General features: G+C 46.7%; 1 protein-coding gene across 1 annotated transcript in view; it reads right to left on the bottom strand.

The window, feature by feature from the left end:
* The window catches only part of LOC115115680 (metabotropic glutamate receptor 5-like), a 197,308-nt gene extending 177,923 nt beyond the window's left edge, over positions 1-19,385 (bottom strand). Inside the window, exons 1-3 of the mRNA XM_065024269.1 lie at positions 19,233-19,385; positions 16,354-16,797; positions 15,956-16,070 (exon numbers count right to left, since the gene is read on the bottom strand). Coding sequence (XP_064880341.1) covers positions 15,956-16,070; positions 16,354-16,797; positions 19,233-19,385 — 712 coding nt within the window. The remainder of the gene's footprint in view (positions 1-15,955; positions 16,071-16,353; positions 16,798-19,232) is intronic.
* Positions 19,386-19,795: the final 410 nt, after the last annotated feature.

Here is a 19,795-nt window from a genome sequence, read left to right as displayed (position 1 = left end):
AACTATAACTACTGCTATGTGGAAGCTAGAGACAGACAGTGTGTTAGGGCTCAGTAACTATAACTACTCTATGTGGAAGCTAGAGACAGACAGTGTGTTAGGGCTCAGTAACTATAACTCCTGCTATGTGGAAGCTAGAGACAGACAGTGTGTTAGGGCTCAGTAACTATAACTCCTGCTATGTGGAAGCTAGAGACAGACAGTGTGTTAGGGCTAAGTAACTATAACTCCTGCTATGTGGAACCTAGAGACAGACAGTGTGTTAGGGCTCAGTAACTATAACTCCTGCTATGTGGAAGCTAGAGACAGACAGTGTGTTAGGGCTCAGTAACTATAACTACTGCTATGTGGAAGCTAGAGACAGACAGTGTGTTAGGGCTCAGTAACTATAACTCCTGCTATGTGGAAGCTAGAGACAGACAGTGTGTTATGGCTCAGTAACTCTAACTCCTGCTATGTGGAACCTAGAGACAGACAGTGTGTTAGGGCTCAGTAACTATAACTACTGCTATGTGGTAGCTAGAGACAGACAGTGTGTTAGGGCTCAGTAACTATAACTACTGCTATGTGGAAGCTAGAGACAGACAGTGTGTTAGGGCTCAGTAACTATAACTACTGCTATGTGGAAGCTAGAGACAGACAGTGTGTTAGGGCTCAGTAACTCTAACTACTGCTATGTGGAAGCTAGAGACAGACAGTGTGTTAGGGCTCAGTAACTATAACTACTGCTATCTGGAAGCTAGAGACAGACAGTGTGTTAGGGCTCAGTAACTATAACTACTGCTATGTGGAAGCTAGAGACAGACAGTGTGTTAGGGCTCAGTAACTATAACTCCTGCTATGTGGAAGCTAGAGACAGACAGTGTGTTAGGGCTCAGTTACTCTAACTCCTGCTTTGTGGAAGCTAGAGACAGACAGTGTGTTAGGGCTCAGTAACTATAACTCCTGCTATGTGGAAGCTAGAGACAGACAGTGTTTTAGGGCTCAGTAATAAGAACCATTGTGTATCACTGTAATGACACAACCACTCTGACCGGACTAGACATCAATTAACTCTGAGTGAAATGGCCTCTCATCTCTCCATCTCTCTCTCTTTCATTACCTCTATCCTCCTCTTTCACTTTAATCCTGTGCTGCTTAGAAATACCCAGGGTACATAGAAATACCTAGGGTACATAGAAATACCCAGGGTACATAGACATACCCAGGGTACATAGAAATACCCAGGGTACATAGAAATACCTAGGGTACATAGAAATACCTAGGGTACATAGAAATACCCAGGGTATATAGAAATACCCAGGGTACATAGAAATACCTAGGGTACATAGAAATACCTAGGGTACATATAAATACCTAGGGTACATAGAAATACCCAGGGTACATATAAATACCCAGGGTATATAGAAACACCTAGGGTACATAGAAATACCCAGGGTACATAGAAATACCTAGGGTACATAGACATATCCAGGGTATATAGAAATACCTAGGGTACATAGAAATACCTATGGTACATAGAAATACCCAGGGTATATAGAAATACCTAGGGTACATAGAAATACCTATGGTACATAGAAATACCCAGGGTATATAGAAATACCTAGGGTACATAGAAATACCTAGGGTACATAGAAATACCTAGGGTACATAGAAATACCCAGGGTACATAGACATACCTAGGGTACATATAAATATCCAGGGTATATAGAAATACCTAGGGTACATAGAAATACCCAGGGTACATATAAATACCCAGGGTATATAGAAATACCTAGGGTACATAGAAATACCCAGGGTACATATAAATACCCAGGGTACATAGAAATACCCAGGGTATATAGAAATACCTAGGGTACATAGAAATACCCAGGGTATATAGAAATACCAAGGGTATATAGAAATACCTAGGGTACATATAAATATCCAGGGTATATAGAAATACCTAGGGTACATAGAAATGCCTGGGGTACATGGAAATACCCAGGGTATATAGAAATACCTAGGGTGCATATAAATGCCTGGGGTACATAGAAATACCCAGGGTATATAGAAATACCTAGGGTACATAGAAATACCTAGGGTACATAGAAATACCTAGGGTACATAGAAATATCCAGGGTATATAGAAATACCTAGGGTACATAGAAATGCCTGGGGTACATGGAAATACCCAGGGTATATAGAAATACCTAGGGTGCATATAAATGCCTGGGGTACATAGAAATACCCAGGGTATATAGAAATGCCTAGGATAGAGTGAATGACAGTCAGTGTAACAGTCAGAGTGACAGTTAATCATGTTTCAGAGACAGTTAAACACTACAACTCAATATAGGCCAATACTCTCTAACACACACTCAATACACGCAAGCACATACACACAAGTTAGTGTCTGGTGAGGATATGTCTCTCCTACAACATCAATGTATTACACACACAAACACACACACACAAACTCACACACAAACTCCAACCAGACACTTTTGACCCTGTTTACCATGGCAACAACCCAGGCACATCCCATTAATCTCAGTGAACGACCTCTTCACTACCTCTCACACACATCCACACACACTCTTTCTATCTCTCTCTCCCACACACTCCAATTCAACAGTTTTAATCCCCTGAGAGGTATCATCTCTGCCCAAATAAGCACCGTCCATTTAATGTTCCCTCTCAGGAGAGCAGAGAGACAACTCTGTCACTCAGTACTTTGGGGAGGGAGAGGGAGAGGGAGAGGGAGAGGGAGAGGGATAGGGAGAGAGGGGGAGAGAGAGAGAGAGAGAGAGAGAGAGAGAGAGAGAGATGGTTAGAGGGTACTTGGAAGTGAGTGTTTGTCAGAATGTGTCAGTATGTATGACGCACAAAGCTCAGCCTTTCTCAATATCATTTCAGGAAATGGATTTGAATTGAAGCAATTCAATTTTTGATGAAAAAATGGACTTATGACTATGGACTTTAGACTACAGACTTACAACCACAGACTTCAGACTACAGAATGCCTATTTAATCGGTTATCCCTGGCTGCTCCTCCTCCCTATCCTCCATTCCAGTGTTTTACTTGCTATACTGTATTTACTTTGCCACCATGGCCTTTTTTGCCTTTACCTCCCTTCTCACCTCATTTGCTCACATTGTATATAGACTTGTTTATACTGTATTATTGATTGACCGTATGTTTGTTTTACTACATGTGTAACTCTGTGTCGTTGTATCTGTCGAACTGCTTTGCTTTATCTTGGCCAGGTAGCAATTGTAAATGAGAACTTGTTCTCAACTTGCCTACCTGGTTAAATAAAGGTGAAATAAAAATAAAAAAATTAAATCTCTCCCCCTACCTATCCCTCCTCCTCATCCTCCATCTCTCCCCTACCTATCCCTCCTCCCTATCCTCCATCTCTCCCCCTACCTATCCCTCCTCCCTATCCTCCATCTCCCCCTATCTATCCCTCCTCCCTATCCTCCATCTCTCCCCCTACCTATCCCTCCTCCCTATCCTCCATCTCCCCCCTACCTATCCCTCCTCCCTATCCTCCATCTCTCCCCCTACCTATCCCTCCTCCCTATCCTCCATCTCTCCCCTACCTATCCCTCCTCCTCATCCTCCATCTCTCCCCTACCTATCCCTCCTCCCTATCCTCCATCTCTCCCCCTACCTATCCCTCCTCCCTATCCTCCATCTCTCCCCTACCTATCCCTCCTCCTCATCCTCCATATCTCTCCTACCTATCCTTCCTCCCTATCCTCCATCTCTCCCACTACCTAGCCCTCCTCCATCTCTCCCCTACCTATCCCTCCTCCTCATCCTCCATCTCTCGCCTACCTGTCCATCCTCTCTATAATCCATCCCCCCCTACCTATCCCTCCTCCCTATCCTCCATCTCTATCCCCCTAACTTTCCCTCCTCACTATCCTCCATCTCTCCCCTACCTATCCCTCCTCCCTATCCTCCATCTCCCCTTCCTATCCCTCCTCCCTATCCTCCATCTCTCCCCTACCTATCCCTCCTCCCTATCCTCCATCTCTCCCCTTCCTATCCCTCCTCCCTATCCCCATCTCTCCCCTACCTATCCCTCCTCCCTATCTCCCCTACCTATCCCTCCTCCCTCATCCTCCATCTCTCCCCTACCTATCCCTCCTCCCTATTTTCCATCTCTCCCCTACCTATCCTTCCTCCCTATTTTCCATCTCTCCCCCTACCTCTCCTTCCTCCCTATTTTCCATCTCTCCCCTACCTATCCCTCCTCCATATCCTCCATCTCATCCCCTACCTATCCCTCCTCCATATCCTCCATCTCTCCCCTACCTATCCCTCCTCCCTATCCTCCATCTCTCCCCTTCCTATCCCTCCTCCCTATCCTCCATCTCTCCCCTACCTATCCCTCCTCCCTATCTCCCCCTACCTATCCCTCCTCCCTCATCCTCCATCTCTCCCCCTACCTATCCCTCCTCCATATCCTCCATCTCTCCCTACCTATCCCTCCTCCCTATCTCCCCCTACCTTTCCCTCCTGCCTATCCTCCATATCTCCCCTACCTATCCCTCCTCCATATCCTCCATCTCTCCCCTACCTATCCCTCCTCCCTATCTCCCCCTACCTTTCCCTCCTCCCTATCCTCCATCTCTCCCCTACCTATCCCTCCTCCCTATTCTCCATCTCTCCCCCTACCTATCCCTCCTCCCTATCCTCCATCTCTCCCCTACCTATCCCTCCTCCCTATCTCCCCCTACCTTTCCCTCCATCTCTCCCCCTACCTTTCCCTCCTCCCTATCCTCCATCTCTCCCCTACCTATCCCTCCTCCTCAACCTCCATCTCTCCCCTACCTATCCCTCCTCCCTATCCTCCATCTCTCCCTACCTATCCCTCCTCCCTATCCTCCATCTTTCCCCTACCTATCCCTCCTCCTCATCCTCCATCTCTCCCCTACCCCTCCTCCTCATCCTCCATCTCTTCTCCTACCTTTCCCTCTTCCCCATCCTCCATCTCTCCCCTACCTATCCGTCCCCTCCTCCCCATACTCCTACCCCCCTCTCTCGCTACTCTACCTATCCCTCCCTATAAGAGGTAGACAACCACACAGCCACACACACAAACACACAGCCACACACACATACACTCAGTCACACACAACACATATACGGCCATACACAAGGGACAGAGCTGTACCTCGAGTTGACACTGTGACATGACAATTGGCTCATTCATCCCCCTCCTCTCCCCTGTAACTATTCCCCAGGTCATTGCTGTAAATGAGAATGTGTTCAGTCAACTTACCTGGTAAAATAAAGGTTAAGTCAATCCAAATGTCTCTCCCAAGAGAACTATGGAAGAAAATAACATCTCTACCACACATAGTAAACGATAGGAAGTTCTGAGGCCCTTACTCAGTTCCTAGGTTCATCACTGTCACCGCTACACACACACACATACTTCCTAAACACACACTGCAACACACAGAAACACCCCCTGTCGCTGTAGGACAGACAGAGAGCATGAGATATGACCAAGCATCTCTCATTCAGGTGATTTACTCATCATTCTGACTCCTCCTCCTCAGCCCAGAGTTTACCACCGACCATATCTATAAAGGATGCTGACAGAGACATCCAGTATATTCACACTCTCATTTAAAAACCCACACTTAACATGTCTCCCTTTCCATTGTACTATCTCACCCGGTCTCTCTCTTTCTTTGAATCTCTCTTCCTCTCCGTCTCCTTTTCCCTCCTGTTTTTCGTCACCCTCTAACCTCTCTCTTCCTCTGTGTTTATGTTCCCTCTACCCTCTAACCTCTCTCTTCCTCTGTGTTTATGTTCCCTCTAACCTCTAACCTCTCTCTTCCTCTGTGTTTATGTTCCCTCTAACCTCTCTCTTCCTCTGTGTTTATGTTCCCTCTAACCTCTCTCTTCCTCTGTGTTTATGTTCCCTCTAACCTCTAACCTCTCTCTTCCTCTGTGTTTATGTTCCCTCTACCCTCTAACCTCTCTCTTCCTCTGTGTTTATGTTCCCTCTAACCTCTAACCTCTCTCTTCCTCTGTGTTTATGTTCCCTCTAACCTCTAACCTCTCTCTTCCTCTGTGTTTATGTTCCCTCTAACCTCTAACCTCTCTCTTCCTCTGTGTTTATGTTCCCTCTAACCTCTCTCTTCCTCTGTGTTTATGTTCCCTCTAACCTCTAACCTCTCTCTTCCTCTGTGTTTATGTTCCCTCTACCCTCTAACCTCTCTCTTCCTCTGTGTTTATGTTCCCTCTAACCTCTAACCTCTCTCTTCCTCTGTGTTTATGTTCCCTCTAACCTCTAACCTCTCTCTTCCTCTGTGTTTATGTTCCCTCTAACCTCTTACCTCTCTCTTCCTCTGTGTTTATGTTCCCTCTAACCTCTCTCTTCCTCTGTGTTTATGTTCCCTCTAACCTCTAACCTCTCTCTTCCTCTGTGGTTATGTTCCCTCTACCCTCTAACCTCTCTCTTCCTCTGTGTTTATGTTCCCTCTACCCTCTAATCTCTCTCTTCCTCTGTGTTTATGTTCCCTCTAACCTCTCTCTTCCTCTGTGTTTATGTTCCCTCTAACCTCTCTCTTCCTCTGTGTTTGTGTTCCCTCTAACCTCTCTCTTCCTCTGTGTTTATGTTCTCTCTAACCTCTAACCTCTCTCTTCCTCTGTGTTTATGTTCCCTCTAACCTCTAACCTCTCTCTTCCTCTGTGTTTATGTTCTCTCTAACCTCTAACCTCTCTCTTCCGCTGTGTTTATGTTCCCTCTAACCTCTAACCTCTCTCTTCCTCTGTGTTTATGTTCCCTCTAACCTCTAACCTCTCTCTTCCTCTGTGTTTATGTTCCCTCTAACCTCTAACCTCTCTCTTCCTCTGTGTTTATGTTCCCTCTAACCTCTCTCTTCCTCTGTGTTTATGTTCCCTCTAACCTCTAACCTCTCTGTCCTCTGTGTTTATGTTCCCTCTAACCTCTAACCTCTCTCTTCCTCTGTGTTTATGTTCCCTCTACCCTCTAACCTCTCTCTTCCTCTGTGTTTATGTTCCCTCTAACCTCTAACCTCTCTCTTCCTCTGTGTTTATGTTCTCTCTAACCTCTAACCTCTCTCTTCCGCTGTGTTTATGTTCCCTCTAACCTCTAACCTCTCTCTTCCTCTGTGTTTATGTTCCCTCTAACCTCTAACCTCTCTCTTCCTCTGTGTTTATGTTCCCTCTAACCTCTAACCTCTCTCTTCCTCTGTGTTTATGTTCCCTCTAACCTCTCTCTTCCTCTGTGTTTATGTTCCCTCTAACCTCTAACCTCTCTGTCCTCTGTGTTTATGTTCCCTCTAACCTCTAACCTCTCTCTTCCTCTGTGTTCATGTTCCCTCTAACCTCTCTCTTCCTCTGTGTTTATGTTCCCTCTACCCTCTAACCTCTCTCTTCCTCTGTGTTTATGTTCCCTCTAACCTCTAACCTCTCTCTTCCTCTGTGTTTATGTTCCCTCTACCCTCTAACCTCTCTCTTCCTCTGTGTTTATGTTCCCTCTACCCTCTAACCTCTCTCTTCCTCTGTGTTTATGTTCCCTCTAACCTCTAACCTCTCTCTTCCTCTGTGTTTATGTTCCCTCTAACCTCTAACCTCTCTCTTCCTCTGTGTTTATGTTCCCTCTAACCTCTCTCTTCCTCTGTGTTTATGTTCCCTCTAACCTCTAACCTCTCTCTTCCTCTGTGTTTATGTTCCCTCTAACCTCTCTCTTCCTCTGTGTTTATGTTCCCTCTAACCTCTCTCTTCCTCTGTGTTTATGTTCCCTCTAACCTCTAACCTCTCTCTTCCTCTGTGTTTATGTTCCCTCTAACCTCTAACCTCTCTCTTCCTCTGTGTTTATGTTCCCTCTAACCTATAACCTCTCTCTTCCTCTGTGTTTATGTTCCCTCTAACCTCTAACCTCTCTCTTCCTCTGTGTTTATGTTCCCTCTAACCTCTAACCTCTCTCTTCCTCTGTGTTTATGTTCCCTCTAACCTCTCTCTTCCTCTGTGTTTATGTTCCCTCTAACCTCTAACCTCTCTCTTCCTCTGTGGTTATGTTCCCTCTACCCTCTAACCTCTCTCTTCCTCTGTGTTTATGTTCCCTCTACCCTCTAATCTCTCTCTTCCTCTGTGTTCATGTTCCCTCTAACCTCTCTCTTCCTCTGTGTTTATGTTCCCTCTAACCTCTCTCTTCCTCTGTGTTTATGTTCCCTCTAACCTCTAACCTCTCTCTTCCTCTGTGGTTATGTTCCCTCTACCCTCTAACCTCTCTCTTCCTCTGTGTTTATGTTCCCTCTAACCTCTAACCTCTCTCTTCCTCTGTGTTTATGTTCCCTCTACCCTCTAATCTCTCTCTTCCTCTGTGTTTATGTTCCCTCTAACCTCTCTCTTCCTCTGTGGTTATGTTCCCTCTACCCTCTAATCTCTCTCTTCCTCTGTGTTTATGTTCCCTCTACCCTCTAATCTCTCTCTTCCTCTGTGTTTATGTTCCCTCTAACCTCTCTCTTCCTCTGTGTTTATGTTCCCTCTAACCTCTCTCTTCCTCTGTGTTTATGTTCCCTCTAACCTCTCTCTTCCTCTGTGTTTATGTTCTCTCTAACCTCTAACCTCTCTCTTCCTCTGTGTTTATGTTCCCTCTAACCTCTAACCTCTCTCTTCCTCTGTGTTTATGTTCTCTCTAACCTCTAACCTCTCTCTTCCTCTGTGTTTATGTTCCCTCTAACCTCTAACCTCTCTCTTCCTCTGTGTTTATGTTCCCTCTAACCTCTAACCTCTCTCTTCCTCTGTGTTTATGTTCCCTCTACCCTCTAACCTCTCTCTTCCTCAGTGTTTATGTTCCCTCTAACCTCTAACCTCTCTCTTCCTCTGTGTTTATGTTCCCTCTAACCTCTAACCTCTCTCTTCCTCTTTGTTTATATTCCCTCTACCCTCTAATCTCTCTCTTCCTCTGTGTTTATGTTCCCTCTAACCTCTAACCTCTCTCTTCCTCTGTGTTTATGTTCCCTCTAACCTCTCTCTTCCTCTGTGTTTATGTTCCCTCTAACCTCTAACCTCTCTCGTCCTCTGTGTTTATGTTCCCTCTAACCTCTAACCTCTCTCTTCCTCTGTGTTTATGTTCCCTCTAACCTCTAACCTCTCTCTTCCTCTGTGTTTATGTTCCCTCTACCCTCTAACCTCTCTCTTCCTCTGTGTTTATGTTCCCTCTACCCTCTAACCTCTCTCTTCCTCTGTGTTTATGTTCCCTCTAACCTCTAACCTCTCTCTTCCTCCGTGTTTATGTTCCCTCTAACCTCTAACCTCTCTCTTCCTCTGTGTTTATGTTCCCTCTACCCTCTAACCTCTCTCTTCCTCTGTGTTTATGTTCCCTCTAACCTCTAACCTCTCTCTTCCTCTGTGTTTATGTTCCCTCTACCAGCTAACCTCTCTCTTCCTCTGTGTTTATGTTCCCTCTAACCTCTAACCTCTCTCTTCCTCTGTGTTTATGTTCCCTCTAACCTCTCTCTTCCTCTGTGTTTATGTTCCCTCTAACCTCTCTCTTCCTCTGTGTTTATGTTCCCTCTAACCTCTAACCTCTCTCTTCCTCTGTGTTTATGTTCCCTCTACCCTCTAATCTCTCTCTTCCTCTGTGTTTATGTTCCCTCTAACCTCTAACCTCTCTCTTCCTCTGTGTTTATGTTCCCTCTAACCTCTAACCTCTCTCTTCCTCTGTGTTTATACTGTACTTTTCTTTCTTTCTCCCTCTCTTTTACTGTCTCCTGTTCTCTCTCTTCCTGTTTCCATGATCCTCCTTTCTGCTTTATCTCTCTCTCTCATCATATCACTGTCCCCTTCCTCCTTCTCGCTCTCCTTTTCTCTCTCTCTCCTTCTCCCTCTCTCTAGAAGAGACAGAGCAGTCGTCTTTGAGAAATGAGACGAGACGAGACAAACACTACTGTTTCTGTTCCTCCTTCCTTACTGTGACACTTACAGAAACACTCCTAAATCCTCGTATTCACAACACAGAGACAGAAAGCCTCGTATTCACAACACAGAGACAGAAAGCCTCGTATTCACAACACAGAGAGAGAAAGCCTCATATTCACAACACAGAGACAGAAAGCCTCATATTCACAATACAGAGACAGAAAGCCTCGTATTCACAACACAGAGACAGAAAACCTTGTATTCACAACACAGAGAGAGGAAGCCTCATATTCACAACACAGAGAGAGAAAACCTCGTATTCACAACACAGAGACAGAAAGCCTCATATTCACAACACAGAGACAGAAAGCCTCGTATTCACAACACAGAGACAGAAAGCCTCGTATTCACAACACAGAGAGAGAAAACCTTATTTCACAACACAGAGACACAGAGACAGACACATACAAGTTTGGCCCTTAGGCGATGCTGGAGGGGATGAGGAGTCCTGTGCCAGACCCTGTGTGTGTGTGTGTGTGTGTGTGTGTGTGTGTGTGTGTGTGTGTGTGTGTGTGTGTGTGTGTGTGTGTGTGTGTGTGTGTGTGTGTGTGTGTGTGTGTGTGTGTGTGTGTGTTAAGGTGTAACTCTAATTGACAGTTCAGCTAAAGACCTGCTTCCCTTTGTGGCCAAAGCACAGATTAATTACAGCCAGTCATCAGCGCCCAGAGAGAGAGAGGGAGGGCCAGAAGACGAAGCAATGGATGTGAGTGGGAAGAGGGAAACACACAAACTCAATATCAAAAACACATTCTCTCAAATGTGCTTGTTTGTGTGAATGGCCACAGAGCAGCAGAAAAAGAAGATGGAAAGACACACAGAGCGTATACTTACCCTGCCACTGTAGGGGGGCTTGTATATTCTAACCCTGCCACTGTAGGGGGCTTGTATATTCTAACCCTGCCACTGTAGGGGGCTTGTATATTCTAACCCTGCAACTGTAGGGGGCTTGTATATTCTAACCCTGCCACTGTAGGGGGCTTGTATATTCTAACCCTGCAACTGTAGGGGGGGCTTGTATATTCTAACCCTGCCACTGTAGGGGGCTTGTATATTCTAACCCTGCAACTGTAGGGGGGGCTTGTATATTCTAACCCTGCCACTGTAGGGGGCTTGTATATTCTAACCCTGCCACTGTAGGGGGCTTGTATATTCTAACCCTGCCACTGTAGGGGGCTTGTATATTCTAACCCTGCCACCGTAGGGGGCTTGTATATTCTAACCCTGCCACTGTAGGGGGCTTGTATATTCTAACCCTGCCACCGTAGGGGGCTTGTGTATTCTAACCCTGCCACTGTAGGGGGGCTTGTATATTCTAACCCTGCCACTGTAGGGGGCTTGTGTATTCTAACCCTGCCACTGTAGGGGGGCTTGTATATTCTAACCCTGCCACTGTAGGGGGGCTTGTATATTCTAACCCTGCCACTGTAGGGGGCTTGTGTATTCTAACCCTGCCACTGTAGGGGGCTTGTATATTCTAACCCTGCCACTGTAGGGGGCTTGTATATTCTAACCCTGCCACTGTAGGGGGCTTGTATATTCTAACCCTGCCACCGTAGGGGGCTTGTATATTCTAACCCTGCCACTGTAGGGGGGCTTGTATATTCTAACCCTGCCACTGTAGGGGGGCTTGTATATTCTAACCCTGCCACTGTAGGGGGGCTTGTATATTCTAACCCTGCCACTGTAGGGGGCTTGTGTATTCTAACCCTGCCACTGTAGGGGGCTTGTATATTCTAAACCTGCCACTGTAGGGGGCTTGTGTATTCTTACCCTGCCACTGTAGGGGACTTGTGTATTCTAACCCTGCCACTGTAGGGGGCTTGTGTATTCTAACCCTGCCACCGTAGGGGGCTTGTATATTCTAACCCTGCCACTGTAGGGGACTTGTGTATTCTAACCCTGCCACTGTAGGGGGCTTGTGTATTCTAACCCTGCCACCGTAGGGGGCTTGTATATTCTAACCCTGCCACTGTAGGGGGCTTGTGTATTCTAACCCTGCCACACTGTAGGGGGCTTGTATATTCTAACCCTGCCACTGTAGGGGGGCTTGTATATTCTAACCCTGCCACTGTAGGGGGCTTGTATATTCTAACCCTGCCACTGTAGGGGGGCTTGTATATTCTAACCCTGCCACTGTAGGGGGGCTTGTGTATTCTAACCCTGCATACTGTAGGGGGCTTGTGTATTCTAACCCTGCCACTGTAGGGGGCTTGTATATTCTAACCCTGCCACTGTAGGGGGCTTGTGTATTCTAACCCTGCCACTGTAGGGGGCTTGTATATTCTAACCCTGCCACTGTAGGGGGCTTGTATATTCTAACCCTGCCACTGTAGGGGGCTTGTATATTCTAACCCTGCCACTGTAGGGGGCTTGTATATTCTAACCCTGCCACTGTAGGGGGGCTTGTATATTCTAACCCTGCCACTGTAGGGGGCTTGTATATTCTAACCCTGCCACTGTAGGGGGCTTGTATATTCTAACCCTGCCACTGTAGGGGGGCTTGTGTATTCTAACCCTGCCACTGTAGGGGGCTTGTATATTCTAACCCTGCCACTGTAGGGGGGCTTGTGTATTCTAACCCTGCCACTGTAGGGGGGGCTTAGGGGGCTTGTATATTCTAACCCTGCCACTGTAGGGGGCTTGTGTATTCTAACCCTGCCACCGTAGGGGGCTTGTATATTCTAACCCTGCCACTGTAGGGGGCTTGTATATTCTAACCCTGCCACTGTAGGGGGCTTGTATATTCTAACCCTGCCACTGTAACCCCTGGGGGCTTGTATATTCTAACCCTGCCACTGTAGGGGGCTTGTATATTCTAACCCTGCCACTGTAGGGGGCTTGTATATTCTAACCCTGCCACTGTAGGGGCTTGTATATTCTAACCCTGCCACTGTAGGGGCTTCTAACCCTGCAACTGTAGGGGGGCTTGTATATTCTAACCCTGCCACTGTAGGGGGGCTTGTATATTCTAACCCTGCCACTGTAGGGGGCTTGTATATTCTAACCCTGCCACTGTAGGGGGCTTGTATATTCTAACCCTGCCACTGTAGGGGGCTTGTGTATTCTAACCCTGCCACTGTAGGGGGCTTGTATATTCTAACCCTGCCACTGTAGGGGGCTTGTGTATTCTAACCCTGCCACTGTAGGGGGCTTGTATATTCTAACCCTGCCACTGTACCCCTGGGGGGCTTGTATATTCTAACCCTGCCACTGTAGGGGGCTTGTATATTCTAACCCTGCCACTGTAGGGGTTTGGTATTCTAACCCTGCCACTGTAGGGGGCTTGTGTATTCTAACCCTGCCACTGTAGTGGGCTTGTGTATTCTAACCCTGCCACTGTAGGGGCTTATATTCTAACCCTGCCACTGTAGGGGGCTTGTATATTCTAACCCTGCCACTGTAGGGGCTTGTATATTCTAACCCTGCCACTGTAGGGGCTTGTATATTCTAACCCTGCCACTGTAGGGGGCTTGTGTATTCTAACCCTGCCACTGTAGGGGGCTTGTGTATTCTAACCCTGCCACTGTAGGGGCTTGTATATTCTAACCCTGCCACTGTAGGGGGGCTTGTATATTATAACCCTGCCACTGTAGGGGGCTTGTATATTCTAACCCTGCCACTGTAGGGGGGCTTGTATATTCTAACCCTGCCACTGTAGGGGGGCTTGTATATTCTAACCCTGCCACTGTAGGGGGCTTGTATATTCTTACCCTGCCACTGTAGGGGGCTTGTGTATTCTAACCCTGCCACTGTAGGGGGGCTTGTGTATTCTAACCCTGCCACTGTAGGGGGGCTTGTGTATTCTAACCCTGCCACTGTAGGGGGCTTGTAAATTCTAACCCTGCCACTGTAGGGGGGCTTGTGTATTCTAACCCTGCCACTGTAGGGGGCTTGTGTATTCTAACCCTGCCACTGTAGGGGGGCTTGTATATTCTAACCCTGCCACTGTAGGGGGCTTGTATATTCTAACCCTGCCACTGTAGGGGGCTTGTATATTCTAACCCTGCAACTGTAGGGGGGGCTTGTATATTCTAACCCTGCCACTGTAGGGGGCTTGTATAGTCTAACCCTGCCACTGTAGGGGGGCTTGTGTATTCTAACCCTGCCACTGTAGGGGGGCTTGTGTATTCTAACCCTGCCACTGTAGGGGGGCTTGTGTATTCTAACCCTGCCACTGTAGGGGGGCTTGTGTATTCTAACCCTGCCACTGTAGGGGGTCTTGTGTATTCTAACCCTGCCACTGTAGGGGCTTGTGTATTCTAACCCTGCCACTGTAGGGGGGCTTGTGTATTCTAACCCTGCCACTGTAGGGGCTTGTGTATTCTAACCCTGCCACTGTAGGGGCTTGTGTATTCTAACCCTGCCACTGTAGGGGGCTTGTATATTCTAACCCTGCCACTGTAGGGGGGCTTGTATATTCTAACCCTGCCACTGTAGGGGGCTTGTAAATTCTAACCCTGCCACTGTAGGGGGCTTGTGTATTCTAACCCTGCCACTGTAGGGGGGCTTGTGTATTCTAACCCTGCCACTGTAGGGGGCTTGTGTATTCTAACCCTGCCACTGTAGGGGGCTTGTGTATTCTAACCCTGCCACTGTAGGGGGCTTGTGTATTCTAACCCTGCCACTGTAGGGGGGCTTGTGTATTCTAACCCTGCCACTGTAGGGGGCTTGTATATTCTAACCCTGCCACTGTAGGGGGCTTGTATATTCTAACCCTGCAACTGTAGGGGGGGCTTGTATATTCTAATCCTGCCACTGTAGGGGGCTTGTATAGTCTAACCCTGCCACTGTAGGGGGGCTTGTGTATTCTAACCCTGCCACTGTAGGGGGCTTGTGTATTCTAACCCTGCCACTGTAGGGGGCTTGTGTATTCTAACCCTGCCACTGTAGGGGGCTTGTGTATTCTAACCCTGCCACTGTAGGGGGCTTGTGTATTCTAACCCTGCCACTGTAGGGGGCTTGTATATTCTAACCCTGCCACTGTAGGGGGCTTGTATATTCTAACCCTGCAACTGTAGGGGGGGCTTGTATATTCTAATCCTGCCACTGTAGGGGGCTTGTATAGTCTAACCCTGCCACTGTAGGGGGGCTTGTGTATTCTAACCCTGCCACTGTAGGGGGGCTTGTGTATTCTAACCCTGCCACTGTAGGGGGCTTGTGTATTCTAACCCTGCCACTGTAGGGGGCTTGTGTATTCTAACCCTGCCACTGTAGGGGGCTTGTATATTCTAACCCTGCCACTGTAGGGGGTTGTATATTCTTACCCTGCCACTGTAGGGGGTTGTGTATTCTAACCCTGCCACTGTAGGGGCTTGTATATTCTAACCCTGCCACTGTAGGGGGCTTGTATATTCTAACCCTTGTATATTATAACCCTGCCACTGTAGGGGGCTTGTGTATTCTAACCCTGCCACTGTAGGGGGGCTTGTGTATTCTAACCCTGCCACTGTAGGGTGCTTGTGTATTCTAACCCTGCCACTGTAGGGGGCTTGTGTATTCTAACCCTGCCACTGTAGGGGGCTTGTGTATTCTTACCCTGCCACTGTAGGGGGCTTGTATATTCTAACCCTGCCACTGTAGGGGGCTTGTATATTCTAACCTTGCCACTGTAGGGGGGGGGCTTGTATATTCTAACCCTGCCACTGTAGGGGGCTTGTATATTCTAACCCTGCCACTGTAGGGGGCTTGTGTATTCTAACCCTGCCACTGTAGGGGGCTTGTGTATTCTAACCCTGCCACTGTAGGGGGGCTTGTATATTCTAACCCTGCCACTGTAGGGGGGCTTGTATATTCTAACCCTGCCACTGTAGCGGGGCTTGTATATTCTAACCCTGCCACTGTAGGGGGGCTTGTATATTCTTACCCTTCCACTGTAGGGGGGCTTGTATATTCTAACCCTGCCACTGTAGGGGGGCTTGTGTATTCTTACCCTGCCACTGTAGGGGGGCTTGTATATTCTTACCCTTCCACTGTAGGGGCCTTGTATATTCTTACCCTCTGTGTGGATGGCAGAGACGTAGCTCCAGTTGTATCTCTTGACAATGTCCACCATGGCTCTGGCCTGCTGAGCATCTGATGGCACCACCCTCATAAAGTACTTATACAAACTCTGTTGGAGAAAACAGTACTTATAAAGTACTTTTACAGACTTTTGGAGAAAAACAATACTTATAAAGTACTTATACAGACTCTGTTGGTGAGAAACAGTACTTATAAAGTACTTATACAGACTCTGTTGAAGAGAAACAGTACTTATAAAGTACTTATACAGATTCTGTTGAGGAGAAACACAGTAGGATACTCATAAAGTACTATTAAAATAGATTTAGAATGAAGTAGATCAGAGAAAATAGAATAGAGTCAAGGAGACTAGAAAATAATTGTGTGCCTACCTTGTCACTGAGGTCCATGCTGGTAGCAGAGTAGGCGATCTGGGGTATGTTGAAGAGCTGTAGGAGGTTCTGGACCTGGATGGCCACAGAGCTGGAGCCTGGTCCTATCAGCCCGACAATGGGCTTCTTCCCCCGCATGGGGGTTGCAGCATGGTCCGCACACCTCGGCCCTCCCCTCCCGTCAGCTCCTCCCCCGCCTCCCCCCCACACACTGCCTCCCCCCACCTCGGCCTCGTCGGAGGACACCAGGGAGTCTCGTATGAACTCAATGCTCTGCTCCAGGGCCACAGCAGAGTGCCAGCAGGAGTCTCTTATCTCACAGCCCAGGCTGATGTTGGGGAGGATACGGGGGTCAGCGTTGATACGGTCTAGAGTGTGCAGCATGGCCTCAACACGCTGAATACCGTACTGCTCGCGCACCGAGCCGCATTTACGTTCGTGTACCTGGGGGAGGAACACACACGTCATCACACACACATATACAGCATCACTACACACACACACACACACACACACACACACTGGATAGCGTACTGCTTACGCTATTTAATTTGATTTGATATCTTACACCTTGGGTGGATAACATACACCGTCACACAGTGTGAAATTATTGACACCCCTTGACAAAGAATAGCAAAAATGACTGAAATTGTGTTATTTTGTACTAATACAATTGCTCAGAGAAATATATTATGTTTAACAAGTAATAGTTTTCTTCTCAAAAAGGTAAGGGTCAAAATTATTGACACCCTTGTTTTAAATACCTTTAAAACCTTCCTTCACTATGCGAGGATAACAACACTGTTTTCTGAGTTGGAGAACACATTGGGAGAGATCTTAGACCAGTCCTCCAGTCAGAACCCTTTCAGATCCCCGATATCCTTTGTCTGTGCATACGGACTGTCCTCTTCAATTCAAAGGCATACGGACTGTCCTCTTCAATTCAAAGGCATATGGACTGTCCTCTTCAATTCAAAGACATCTGGACTGTCCTCTTCAATTCAAAGACATCTGGACTGACCTCTTCAATTCAAAGACATCTGGACTGTCCTCTTCAATTCAAAGACATCTGGACTGTCCTCTTCAATTCAAAGACATCTGGACTGTCCTCTTCAATTCAAAGACATCTGGACTGTCCTCTTCAATTCAAAGACATCTGGACTGTCCTCTTCAATTCAAAGACATACGGACTGTCCTCTTCAATTCAATGACATCTGGACTGTCCTCTTCAATTCAATGACATCTGGACTGTCTTCTTCAATTCAAAGACATCTGGACTGTCCTCTTCAATTCAAAGACATGCGGACTGTCCTCTTCAATTCAATGACATCTGGACTGTTCTCTTCAATTCAAAGACATCTGGACTGTCCTCTTCAATTCAAAGACATCTGGACTGTCCTCTTCAATTCAAAGACATACGGACTGTCCTCTTCAATTCAATGACATCTGGACTGTCCTCTTCAATTCAAAGACTTCTGGACCGTCCTCTTCAATTCAATGACATCTGGACTGTCCTCTTCAATTCAAAGACATCTGGACTGTCCTCTTCAATTCAAAGACATCTGGACTGTCCTCTTCAATTCAAAGACATACGGACTGTCCTCTTCAATTCAATGACATCTGGACTGTCCTCTTCAATTCAAAGACTTCTGGACTGTCCTCTTCAATTCAATGACATCTGGACTGTCCTCTTCAATTCAAAGACATCTGGACTGTCCTCTTCAATTCAGAGACATCTGGACTGTCCTCTTCAATTCAAAGACATCTGGACTGTCCTCTTCAATTCAAAGACATACGGACCGTCCTCTTCAATTCAATGACATCTGGACTGTCCTCTTCAATTCAAAGACATCTGGACTGTGCTCTTCAATTCAAATAAATCTGGACTGTCCTCTTCAATTCAAAGACATACGGACTGTCCTCTTCAATTCAAAGACATCTGGCCTGTCCTCTTCAATTCAAAGACTTCTGGACTGACCTTTTCAATTCAAAGACATTTGGACTGTCCTCTTCAATTCAAAGACATCTGGACTGTCCTCTTCAATTCAAAGACATCTGGACTCTCCTCTTCAATTCAAAGACATCTGGACTGTCCTCTTCAATTCAAAGACATCTGGACTGTCCTCTTCAATTCAAAGACATACGGACTGTCCTCTTCAATTCAATGACATCTGGACTGTCCTCTTCAATTCAAAGACATCTGGACTGTCCTCTTCAATTCAAAGACATCTGGACTGTCCTCTTCAATTCAATGACATCTGGACTGTCCTCTTCAATTCAAAGACACCTGGACTGCCCTCTTCAATTCAAACCACAGGTTTTCAATGGGTTTCAAGTCTGGAAGCTAAGATGACCATTGTAAAATGTTCATTTTGTGGCTGATACATGGTTTCCATTGTGGATTTTGATGTGTGTTTAGGATACTCTTGCTGGAAGATTCACTTGCAGAGGCAACCAGGTTTTTGGCTAAAATTTACTGCTAGTGGGTAAAGTTCATAATGATGTTGACCTTAAGGACCTCAGGACCAGTGTAAAATAAACAGACCCATAATACTAAAGATCTAGCATCATATTTTACAGTAGGTATGGGGTTATGTTCTGCTCATACATTCCCACTGGTGTGCAGAGCCAAACAGCTACATTTTAATCTTCTCCAACAAATGTAAACACCTTCTGTTTTCTAAACAGTATTGGCTCTTGGATTGGACCCATTTTTTTAGCAAAAAATATAGCTCAGTATTTAAATGATTTATTGTTTACAGTCATTTTGGCTAATCTTTATCGGGGTGCCAATCATTTCAGACCCCACTGTCCATCACACTCACACCATCTGTCATTCATGTGTACATGCAGGATGTCTTAGTCTCAGAGGGTTGTACCTTGTCCGCTGTCGGCTGGTGATGGACAGAGAACAGGGCTCCTATGATGATGTCACCAGGGATGTGTGCCACGACGCGCCGCTCGTTAGACTGGGCGTCGCCAACAGTCCCACGCCACGCCCACATGGGCAGGGCCAGGATGATCCAGATCATCTCATCGGTCAGTTTGTTAACTAAGAATATGTCTTGATGATGTGTCTTGATGATGTCCAGTTTGATCAAGAACTATTACGCTTCATAAGAGTAAAGTTCCTCTCCATATTGGGGAGTGGTGGCAAGCCAAACAAACCACACAAAGAAACTCTTCCTCCTCCTGCTGCAGAGGTCAAGGAAAGGCCATTGCCACGTTAACAATAATGAGTGCCAGTGAGAAGCAGTGTATCCTGGGAAATACTTTTGAATCCTTCTGGTCGAAAGCGAACTCGACTCTGGTTGGTTGAGGAATATCCTCCTCTATGGTGAAACAGTGGTCTCCATGGTAACAGGTAACAGACAGGTAAAGGGGCGGGTTGTTACCTGTAAACAGAGGTAGTGGGGGGTTAGCGTCTGAATGCGGCAGGGGG

Source organism: Oncorhynchus nerka, linkage group LG11 (assembly GCF_034236695.1).
Source record: "Oncorhynchus nerka isolate Pitt River linkage group LG11, Oner_Uvic_2.0, whole genome shotgun sequence".
In the NCBI taxonomy this organism is placed as follows: domain Eukaryota; kingdom Metazoa; phylum Chordata; class Actinopteri; order Salmoniformes; family Salmonidae; genus Oncorhynchus; species Oncorhynchus nerka.
The sequence above is the reverse complement of the archived record's forward strand: the minus strand, read 5'-3'. Positions and strand labels throughout refer to the sequence as shown.